This window comes from Staurois parvus, unplaced genomic scaffold, assembly GCF_062004578.1.
Source record: "Staurois parvus isolate SC_StPar_1 unplaced genomic scaffold, SC_StPar_1.0 ptg001795l, whole genome shotgun sequence".
Lineage (NCBI taxonomy): Eukaryota > Metazoa > Chordata > Amphibia > Anura > Ranidae > Staurois > Staurois parvus.
Window position 1 is genome coordinate 233406 of NW_028319591.1, and position 12274 is coordinate 245679.

At 43.2% G+C, this 12274-nt stretch overlaps 1 protein-coding gene across 1 annotated transcript in view; it reads left to right on the top strand.

The window, feature by feature from the left end:
• Nucleotides 1-12274, top strand: part of TTC17 (tetratricopeptide repeat domain 17) — a 122725-nt gene that overhangs the window by 39008 nt on the left and 71443 nt on the right. Inside the window, exons 12-16 of the mRNA XM_089663876.1 lie at nucleotides 797-912; nucleotides 1007-1175; nucleotides 1263-1340; nucleotides 5547-5771; nucleotides 11051-11237. Of these exons, the coding sequence (XP_089520002.1) occupies nucleotides 797-912; nucleotides 1007-1175; nucleotides 1263-1340; nucleotides 5547-5771; nucleotides 11051-11237 (775 nt within the window). The remainder of the gene's footprint in view (nucleotides 1-796; nucleotides 913-1006; nucleotides 1176-1262; nucleotides 1341-5546; nucleotides 5772-11050; nucleotides 11238-12274) is intronic.

Here is a 12274-nt window from a genome sequence, read left to right on the forward strand (position 1 = left end):
GTAGTTTGCCAATCCGCACCTGACCACACTTATGCCGGCCATAGACTGTTCAAAAATTGGCCGATTTTTCGGCCGAAAAAAAATAATCGGACGACTTTTGCACTGTTAGTGGGTTAATTGGTCGGCCGTTTTTCGGGGTTTTGCATTTATCGGTCATGTTGGAAAATTTGCGGCTGATTTGGACGATCAGCTGATTTTCCTGGCAATGATGGCCAAATTGGCCGATCGTTTTAACGATGAAAAAATCGGCGCGTGAGCTGCAAGGGACAGAAGTTATGGGGTGAACTTTATTATTTAGTCGGCCAATTTTTTATTTTTTTTTTCCCCATTGTTGGTGGTAACGTTGGCCAAACGAACGAGTGTTGTGTTGTTTTGTTTTTTTTTTGTTTGTTTTTTTTTCCCAAAAAAATTGTCCGATGTTTGTTTTGACCCATCTATGGCCTGCATTAGTCCACTGCTTTCTTCATTGGCAGCATGTCTCCTCTGCTGAAACCCTCCCACTGTGAGCTACAGTGGCCAGTAGGGCAAAGTGTGTGAGGCCTAAATGAAGGATTTGAGTTTCTCTTAGGAGGTAAATGACTTTTTTTTTTTTTTTTTTTTTTTTTTTTTTTTTTCATGTATTTTTTTATAAATCTATTAGGCTTTTGCGTCACACAGTAACTGGATTTGGTAGGGACTTGTTTAGCTTATCACACATGAGCTCGTGTTTTATTTAACGTGCTCTATATCTCAGTGTGTTTCCCATAGATGGAAAAACTGCAGAAGTTGACTAATATGGAGAGTCTTGTTTTTGTAGAAAGAAACAGATCATCTGTGGCCCAAAAAAGAAGATTGTGTCAAGAGGTTCCCCACCGTTCCTCCACCTGAAGAGCTTCCAAAATATCATCTACCTCCAGTGCAGTCATGTCTGAGGTGAGTCTGGTTTCATTGATGAGTTTCAGTACCGGCGGATTATGAAGGAATTGTTCGTATACAGCCCTAAAATTCTTGTGTTTTCATCTCTTAGTGTCAGCCCGACTGTATTAAAGCATATCGAGGCAGGAAGTGACCTGCACACACCAGACTGCACCTCTGTTGCAGATGCGCTTAAAAACGAGACGCTTCAGAGGCTGCTTGCGGAGCTGGAAGGCAAGCTGGATCTGCATGAACTTAAGCCAGATAGGCATGCACAGCAGGTATGTACACCGTGATGTCACTGATGATTTTATTTAAACTGCAAAGCATGTGCTGTGAAACTTCTCACACCATTTCCTCATATCTAGGTGGTGGACAAACTCCTCAATAACCTCAGTATTTCAGAAGAGGATCTGAGGGGCTCTTTATACCACTCATTAAAGCAGGTGAGAAAAATACCCCACTTCCTGACCAGGCCATTTTTTGCGATATGGCGCTGCGTTACTTTAACTGACAATTGCACAGTCGTGCAACGCTGCACCCAAATTAAATTTGTCTTTATTTCCCACAAATAGAGCTTTCTTTTGGTGGTATTTTATCACCTCTGCGTTTTTTTTTTTTTTTTTGTTTTTGCTTTTTTAGGGGTTTTTTTGTGCTATAAACAAACTGATCATTTTTAAAAAAACAACTATTTGTGACTTTTTGCTATTAACCATTTGCCGCCCGCCCTATGGCCGCATGGCGTGCGGCAAATGTCATCAGCGTTCCGGGTGGACGCCATATGGCGCAGCGGCGCGATCTGTCACCGGCCGTGTACCTCAGACACGGCCGATGACAGATCTCAGTATCGGCCCTGTTGCCGGTACCATGTGACCTGCTGTGACCAATCACAGCAGGTCACATGACAGTTGTATACAATGGATGGCTTCATTCATGCCATCCATTGTATACTAGTGTCTTGCTGTGAATGGTCACAGCTAATCACATGCACATGTCATGTGATTAGCTGTGGCCAAATCACAGCTAAGCACAAAAAAAAAAAAACCCCTGAATGAATCGATTTCATTCAGGTAAATGCTTGCTTATAGCAAAGTAATTCTTTGCTATAAGCAAATTTTGTAATAAAAAAAAAAAAAATACTGATCACTTCCCCAAAGTAGTACAATGTCACTATGGTAACATTGTACTACTTTGGTCATAGTGAAATATGAAAAATCTTCAAAAAAAAAAAAATTTTTTTTTCATACTGTCACCAGTCAGTGTCCCTGATCACCGCCATGCCACTTATATGATGACGCTGTACTGCACTGGTGACAATATGTAAAAAAAAAAATAGTGAAACTAATTTTAATTTTTTTTCATTTTCCGTAAAATTATGACAAAAAAAATACAACTTCAAAATACTCGCCATGCCTCTTATGAAGTACGTCGGACTGTCTACTGTGCAAAAAGGGGTCATTTGGGGGATATCGGTACTGTCCTGACATTTGGGGGATATCTGTACTCTTCTGACATTCTTTGACCTCAAGAAATTAGATTGGCTGTCAGTACTTCAGGATTGATCAATTTTCAGATCTATACCATAGTTTGTGAACTCTATAACTTTCCTACAAACTAAAAAAAATACATCCTAATTTGGGTTATTTTCACCAAAGACATGTAGCAGAATACATCTCGGCCTAAATTTTAGGAAGAACAATTATTTATTTGCAAACTTTTATAACCGAAACACAAACTTTTTTTTTTTTTCAAAATTTTTGGTTTTTTTTTTTTTTGTTAATTTAGCAAAAAATAAAAACCCCGGCGGTGATTAAATACCACCAAAAGAAAGCTCTAGTTGTGTGAAGAAAATGATTAAATTTTAGTTTGGGTACAATGTTGTATGACCGCGCAATTGTCATTCAGTGTGAGAGCGCTGAAACCTGAAATCTGGCCTGGGCAGGAAGGTGTAAAATTGCCCGGTATTGAATTGGTTAAACATATCCAGTAAAAAAAATTAAAAAATCAAATTTCGTCATAAATTTAGGGCAAAATGCATTCTGCTCCATGTTTTTGCTAAAAAAAAAAAAAAAAAAATCCCAATACGTGCAAATTCATTGGTTTACGTGAAAGTTCGAGTTTTCAAATGGCGGTATAGATGCTGGAATTTTTTTTTTTTTTTTTTTCACTAGTAATGGCGGCAATCAGTGACTTATAGCGGGACCTGCGGCGGGCATTCTGACACGGGGGGTGTAACTGACTTGTAGTTGCTGAAATCCTCAGTGACACCAATATAGGGATCAGTTCTAATAAAAAGCACTGACACTGTACTAATGACACTGGGCAGGGAGGGGTTAACTGTGTGCTGTTTTACTATGGGTGCTGTGTTTGTTTCACTGTAATCGCACTGCTTTGTGTGGCTCTGCTATGCAGCGCCATACAAATCAGTGTGCAGGAGCCGACGGGAGAGATCTGTATTGCTTATATACAGGTCTCCCTCCGTCGGTAATACTTGGAGATTGCTGGGTGCCGGTGGGGAATAACCAGCTGGGACCCAGTGATTGACAGCCGAGGCCGCAAATGGCGGCGAAGGTATGGTGCCCCCTACCCGAAACTGCAAAATCACATGTGTGTATGTATGCGTGTGATTTTGCGCACCTGTGTCGCCCTGTAGCAGTATTTCTGCTAAAGGGCGGCGCAGAAGCGGTTAAAGTGGAATTCCGGGCTTAACACTAACTACTCTTAAAACTGTCCCCTATCCCATCCTAACAATTATGCTTGCTAAGGCTAGCCATACATTTATACCATTTTCTTGTACACTTTTTTTTTTTCCCCTTTTAGATTTACCAAAAAACAAACTATATGAGGTAAAAACTAAGCACTTTTTTAATTTGCATCAGGCAAGCCCTCACACTACACGGTTATAAGTAAATCTAAAGGAAATTGTATAATGTATGTCCAGCTTAACCTGTGTAAGAAAGATCTGTATACCTACCCATTTTCAGCCTGCTCTGGTCTGGTCATGTGGTGTGCCTGCCAGCAGCGCTGCAAGGGAGAGGAAAGCACGTTCAGACAATGGCTAGTGAAGGCAAAAGCCGCGACATCATCCATAAGCTTCAATATCCCATCCTTTGTCAGGGCCCCACCCCCTTCCGGACAGGGTCCGGGGAGAGCGGATATAGTGAATGCGGGGTCCGGGGAGAGCGGATATAGTGAATGCGGGGTCCGGGAGACCGGATATAGTGAATGCGTTGTCCGGGGAGACCGGGTATAGTGAATGCGGGGTCTGGGGAGAGCGGATATAGTGAATGCGGGGTCCGGGAGACCGGATATAGTGAATGCGGGGTCTGGGGAGACCGGATATAGTGAATGCGGGGTCCGGGAGACCGGATATAGTGAATGCGGGGTCCGGGAGACCGGATATAGTGAATGCGGGGTCCGGGGAGAGCGGATATAGAGAGTGCGGGGTCCGGGGAGAGCGGATATAGAGAGTGCGGGGTCCGGGGAGAGCGGATATAATAGAGAGTGCGGGGTCCGGGGAGAGCGGATATAATAGAGTGCGGGGTCCGGGGAGAGCGGATATAATAGAGAGTGCGGGGTCCGGGGAGAGCGGATATAATAGAGAGTGCGGGGTCCGGGGAGAGCGGATATAATAGAGAGTGCGGGGTCCGGGGAGAGCGGATATAATAGAGAGTGCGGGGTCCGGGGAGAGCGGATATAATAGAGAGTGCGGGGTCCGGGGAGAGCGGATATAATAGAGAGTGCGGGGTCCGGGGAGAGCGGATATAATAGAGAGTGCGGGGTCCGGGGAGAGCGGATATAATAGAGAGTGCGGGGTCCGGGGAGAGCGGATATAATAGAGAGTGCGGGGTCCGGGGAGAGCGGATATAATAGAGAGTGCGGGGTCCGGGGAGAGCGGATATAATAGAGAGTGCGGGGTCCGGGGAGAGCGGATATAATAGAGAGTGCGGGGTCCGGGAGACCGCATTGGTTGACACGGGAGCTGGATTATGTGACCCGAGTGTGCTGAAAATAGCTAAGTATACAAATCTTTCTTACACAGGGTAGTAACCCTCGGGGTTAGGAGGGGGTAGGAGACCGTTTTACGAATAATTAGAGTTGAGCCCGGAATTCCTTTTTAACCCAAAGTGGTAAGCATCCTAACAGCCACAACGTTGCCTGTGCTAGCCTTGAAGTGCACCTCAGTGTGCACCCTTCTGATATTTTTCCACTTTGTCGCTATGGTTGTGACCTCCCTAACTTGTGATCTGAGCCTTGTCCGCTTCCAGTTCTCCTGTCCAGTCAGTGGTGAGTGATTGGGGCGTAGCACAAACAAGGCTCTGATTCTTGAAGATAGTCCGTGACTATACAGCAAAACAAGCATCAAAAAGAGACGAAGACTCTGCTAACAAATATGATGGCAGGCACTTTGTGGTGCCTGTTCTTTGGCAGGACATTGAAAGTTTATTTGAATATTTTTTTGTGGTGTGTGGGTTTTTTTTTTGTTTTTTGTTTTTTTTGTCCAAGTAGGGAGCAAAATAAACCTATGTCATTTTTCTTTCCATCTTGTCCCATTAGAGAGATTTTCTTTAATTCTCTATCCTGTAAACTTTCTCTATGGACTTTCAGATGTAAAATGGATATGCCCTTAATCCATTGTTTTTCTTTATTAGCCATCGGGACTGGCATGGTCCGTGCTGAATGAGGCGGCTGTGTACTGGCGATCTGTAGGAAACTGTACCCAGGCAATGGCTTGCCTGCGCAGAGCATTGAGCCTAGCACCATCTCAGCAGCAGCATATCCCACTGGTGAATCTGGCCAACCTGCTAATGCATCACGGGCTTCATCTGGATGCCAGTAATTTACTTCTTCAAGCAATCACTATAGACCACTCAGAGGTGAGCACTTTTTTTTTTTTTTTAATCCCCCAACTCAATAGAGCTGCTTGCCCCTTCATCATTGTTGTGTGGTTTTTTTTTTATCACTACGGGATTATAAAACACCCCTTTACACCCCAGGCACACTAAATCTGACTTTGAAATTTGTGCAAACTCAAGTGAAGTCGCATGATTTCAAAGTTGGATGTCAGTTCGACTTTAGGTGCGACTTGGAAGACGTCTGTGCGACTTTATACACAGATGTCTATGCAAGTCACACCTGAACTTGCACACAGTAATGTATTAAATACTTTCAAAATCAGTGCAACTCTGACGGAGTCGGAATCGCACCGATGTCACCGCTTCGATTGCGGACAATAGGGTATGACTTGTCATGCAATTTGAAACACAAATCACATGATAGGTCGCACCGATGTGACCACGGGGACTTAAAGTTGTATTCCAAGATCAAGCCCACTTTTTGACCCTTAACTCATTTGCTCATTGACAATAGAAGCCCTTTTATGTTTTGGCAAATACTGCATTGGTTTTATTCTATTTTGTATGACATTGTTGGCTGCTTCTGCATAGTTTACTGTGCACGTGTGCCGGGACACGGATGTCAGCAAGCGGCTCACATCACGTCTTATGTACAGTCAGGTCCATAAATATTGGGACATCGACACAATTCTAACATTTTTGGCTCTATACACCACCACAATGGATTTGAAATGAAACAAACAAGATGTGCTTTAACTGCAGACTGTCAGCTTTAATTTGAGGGTATTTACATCCAAATCAGGTGAACGGTGTAGGAATTACAACAGTTTGCATATGTGCCTCCCACTTGTTAAGGGACCAAAAGTAATGGGGCAATTGGCTTCTCAGCTGTTCCATGGCCAGGTGTGTTATTCCCTCATTATCCCAATTACAATGAGCAGATAAAAGGTCCAGAGTTCATTTCAAGTGTGCTATTTGCATTTAGAATCTGTTGCCGTCAACTCTCAAGATGAGATCCAAAGAGCTGTCACTATCAGTGAAGCCATCATTAGGCTGAAAAAACAAACCCATCAGAGAGATAGCAAAAACATTAGGCGTGGCCAAAACAACTGTTTGGAACATTCTTAAAAAGAAGGAACGCACCGGTGAGCTCAGCAACACCAAAAGACCTGGAAAACCACAGAAAACTGTGGTGGATGACCGAAGAATTCTTTCCCTGGTGAAGAAAACACCCTTCACAACAGCTGGCCAGATCAAGAACACTCTCCAGAAGGTAGGTGTATGTGTGTCAAAGTCACCAATCAAGAGAAGACTTCACCAGAGTGAATACAGAGGGTTCACCACAAGATGGAAACCATTGGTGAGCCTCAAAAACAGGAAGGCCAGATTAGAGTTTGCCAAACGACATGTAAAAAAGCCTTCACAGTTCTGGAACAACATCCTATGGACAGATGAGACCGACATCAACTTGTACCAGAGTGATGGGAAGAGAAGAGTATGGAGAAGGAACTGCTCATGATCCTAAGCATACCACCTCATCAGTGAAGCATGGTGGTGGTAGTGTCATGGCGTGGGCATGTATGGCTGCCAATGGAACTGGTTCTCTTGTATTTATTGATGATGTGACTGCTGACAAAAGCAGCAGGATGAATTCTGAAGTGTTTCGGGCAATATTATCTACTCATATTCAGCCAAATGCTTCAGAACTCATTGGACGCCGCTTCACAGTGCAGATGGACAATGACCCAAAGCAGACTGCAAAAGCAACCAAAGAGTTTTTAAGGGAAAGAAGTGGAATGTTATGCAATGGCCAAGTCAATCACCTGACCTGAATCCGATTGAGCATGCATTTCACTTGCTGAAGACAAAACTGAAGGGAAAATGCCCCAAGAACAAGCAGGAACTGAAGACAGTTGCAGTAGAGGCCTGGCAGAGCATCACCAAAGATGAAACCCAGCGACTGGGGATGTCTATGCGTTCCAGACTTCAGGCTGTAATTGACTGCAAAGGATTTGCAACCAAGTATTAAAAAGTGAAAGTTTAATTTATGATGATTTTTCTGTCCCATTACTTTTGTTCCCTTAACAAGTGGGAGGCACATATGCAAACTGTTGTAATTCCTACACCGTTCACCTGATTTGGATGTAAACACCCTCAAATTAAAGCTGACAGTCTGCAGTTAAAGCACATCTTGTTCATTTCATTTCAAATCCATTGTGGTGGTGTATAGAGCCAAAAATGTTAGAATTGTGTCAATGTCCCAATATTTATGGACCTGACTGTATTTCCAAGGAGGAAATATGAATTATTTCCCATGATTCCATGGGAAATGCACTGATGTGCTGGGTGTACATTGCAGCTTTTGCTTAGGGTTATTGACAAAGTGCTGTAGTTAAAAGAACAGCTATTCTCATGGCTGTAAATGAGCCCTGACAGGGATTCATAAGTACAGAATAATATGACAAAGAAAAGCGTTAAAAAAAGTCCAGCTGTCCAGTACCTGGTTTTGTACTGCTGTGCTTATTGCAAAACCTAAAAAAATACATTTATAAAAAAAAACATAAAAAAAAAAAAACACGTAGATGTAGCATCAGGGCAAAGGGACACAGTACTTGGGCTGCTCTGGTCTTCTAGCCTCATAGGAACCACTCTCAACTAGGGAGATTCTTCATCTCTAATATATTGAGTTGTTACCAAAACAGTAATAGAGGGGGGGAACCATCCAATGGACACCCCGGGATGTAGGAATACTTTTTCCTCTCATCTGTTTTGTCTTTAGGACAGGAAGTGAAGGCTGAGCTCCCCAGTAGGTGACTGTTTATATTGCTGTGTAAGAAAATGCTTCTATTTTAGGGCCCACTTACATCTTTGCTGTGCACTTGCCACACATTGGGGTCGATTTTACTGAAGGCAAATAGACTATGCGCTTTGCAAAGTGCAGTTGCTCCAGAGCTTAGTAAATGATGCGAAGTTTCGTTTACAAAGAATACCCAATTGCATGCACGGAAAAACAGCATTTTTGCACATGATTGGTGGATGGAAGTCAGCAGAGCTTCTCCTGATTTACTACGCTCCGGAGCAACTGAACTTGTAGCGCACAGTCTATTTTCCTTTATTAACCTCCCTGGGGATTATTCCTGAGTGTAAAGTTTCAGCCCCACAAGCGGTAACCCCGAGCTACACTCGGGAATACACTGCAGCGTTGCTCCGGGATCTCTTCTGCACTTACCTTGTCCTGCGCTCCCGCGATGTCTCTCCTGCAGTGTCCCCGGCAATGTCCTCCGGCCGATGCCGGCATCTGTCTTCCGGGTTATGTTCCCTGCGACGTCGGGACGTACGGGGGACGGAACTGGCGGGAAATTTGAAAGTTGTAAAAGTGACATTCACTAAAATCACATAATATAACATTCCTGTATCAAACCATTTCACATACATTTTGTCCCGAGTGCTTTGTCCGGCGCCCTGCCTGCATTTTTACTGTTCTTTCTGCCTGGAAACTGAGAAACGTCCATGGCGTCCAAAAAGCGTCCCTTTAGGTCAAAAGCGGTTTTAGACCGGCTAGAGAACAGCGATAGTAAATCAGAACCACTTGCAGAATTGAGTGATAATGATTCGTGGGGGAAATTCCTCATCAGACACAATTGAGTACTGTCCGTGATACTTTTTTTATTTGCACTAACATACAATTTTGAGGACAAGCTTTCGGGGTATGTCCCCTTCTTCAAAGTCCAAGCAGTACTATTACAAATCACAAAGTTTAAGCAGAATGTTAGAAGGGATGGAAAAAAAAAAAAAGGCTACAGATAAGATACAGCAAAAGGGAGGGGGGGGGGGGGGTACTACACTCACACAGAGGGAGTCAAGCTAGCTAATAGTCAATAGTCGCTTTCAGACACTGAAAGCGATTTTGCGACTTTGCTCAGCAATGTGCGAACTTGGCGCTGTATTTCAAATTTCAGTGTTTTTTGGTTTGATTCTATTATTGAATTAAATTTATTATTTATTAAATTATAATTTTATGATTTCCGGTTTCAAATGTTAACATACCCGGGATGTTTACTAGACTCTTGTTCGGACAGATTTCAGTGAGTTATTCCTAAAAATTACAGGCCTACAATAAAAAAAAAAAAAAAAAAAATTTCCATGCAAAAAATGTACTGCTTTGAGCACAGAAATACTGACATAATCAGACCACTAGGGAGGCTGCATCAACCCTTTTGTGTTTAACCTCCCTGGCGGTATGATTATTTCAGATTTTTGGTGCTGAAAGCGGTACCATTATTTTGCATGGAAATATGTAGTTTTTTTATTGTAGGCTGTAATTTTTAGGAATAACTCACTGAAATCTGTCTGAACAAGAGTCTAGTAAACATCCCGGGTATGATAATATAATCAAACCAAAAACACTGAAATGTGAAATATAGCGCCAAGTTCGCACATCGCTGAGCAAAGTCGCAGAATCGTTTTCAGTATCTGATGAGAAATTTCCCCCACGAATCATTATCACTCAATTCTGCAAGTGGTTCTGATTTACTATCGCTGTTCTCTAGCCGATCTAAAACCGCTTTTGACGTAAAGGGACACTTTTTGGACGCCATGGACGTTTCTCAGTTTCCAGGCAGAAAGAACAGTAAAAATGCAGGCAGGGCACCGGACAAAGCACTCGGGACAAAATGTATGTGAAATGGGTTGAAACAGCAATGTTTTGCTATGTAAAATTTGTTTGGAAAAAAATGACATTTTTTAACATTTTCAAATTTCCCGGCGGCGGCGCCCGTACGTCCCAACGTCACAGGGACCGGAACACAGAAGCCGGCATCGGCCGGAGGAGATGGCCGGGGACTCTGCAGGGGACGCATCCCGGGAGCGAAGGACAAGGTAAGTGCTGCAGGGACTTCCTATGCAGCACCACATAGTAAGCCCGAGTGTAGCTTGGGGTTACCGCTTTTGGTACAGACATTTAACCCCGAGCTACACTCGGTAATACCGCTAGGGAGGTTAAGACAGCCGATTCATTTGAACTGGCAACCTAACAGACCAAAAAATGTGCATGTAGCATTTTTAGCAGCACACTGCATTGTAGGTTATGCTGTGCTGCAACACACATCTATTGGCAAGGTGCCTTCAGTTCATCCAGGATGAATGGCACCAAAGTGCAGAAATGCATGTTGCCACAAGGCATCAATGTGAATCCAGTCTAAATGTCCATAGCCTGGCCATAGTTTCACTTTGAATGGCTTGGTGTTTTTTTTTTTGTTTTTTCTTGTGTTTTTTTACTTTTGTTTCCAATTTTTGCACAGCCGTTAACATTGCTGAGCCTGGGAAATGCCTACCTCTCACTTAAGAACCTGACAGGCGCACTTCAAGTCTTCCGCACAGCTCTCGATCTTCACAAGCCGTGTATGGAGTGTGAGGGCAGCTTACAGATGATCCGGTGCCTGCAGCTTTATCCTCTTCTGTACAACGTCAGCACCTCTGTGTGCAGCGGTAAGCATGTTGCCCGCTCCCTGTTCACGTCACCCCACATTGGGTTCATGGACTGCTCTTCCAATGGCCTGTTTAATTTATGATGTCCTACTGCTGCTTTTATAGCTGGATAAATGGTATTTAAGTATTTAGCTGTTCTGTGCGTTGTCCGGTGCTTATGGCTTTTTTTTTTTTTTTTTTTCTGGCTGTTTTTTTATTTTTCAGAAGTCGAATTTCCATTATATAGTGAACCCAGCTAAAGCTGGCATTTGAGTTATTAGTAGGAGATAAAAAAAAAAAAATAATACACTAATGGGGTTTTATGAATTTACAAATTCACTGGCAACATTTGCTAGTATTAAAATCTCAGCAATCCCAAAACCTTTTTTCCATTGTGTAATTTCTCTTACTGTGTACTCAACATTTCTTTCATTACTGTATTCTTGGATTGTAAATACCCAGTTTTTCCTGTATGTTCCTTTTACTTATTCAGAGTTGCAACTCTATTCCAGCCGTCCTCCATCTTCAGCGTTTCTACTCTCACTGCACATGCTCCAGTCCTCCCCTGGGAGGAAGCCGTGCTCTGCTCTGAGACCAAGTATTATATGAAAGAACACATCCACAGCATCCCTTTAGATATGCTTCTTACTGCTGGACTTCCTAAACTGCAACTGGAAATTGCAGACATTAACAGGTCTGATAGAGCAGGGCTTAAAATTTCAAGTCCTGAGCTACTAGCCAGGCCTTAGAGTTACTTGCCACCAACAAACACAGAGACACACACACACACACACACACACACACGCACACACATGTATACACACAGGCACGTACCGACATGCATGCATACACACACACAGGCACGTACTGACATGCATACACACACACAGATACATGTACATACACAGAAATACACGTGCACATACACACAGGCACATGTATACACACACGTGCGTACGTACACACACACGTGCATGCGCACACACACATGTACAGATACACACATGTACAGACTCATGTACAATTTTACATGCATACACACAAACACACACATGTAC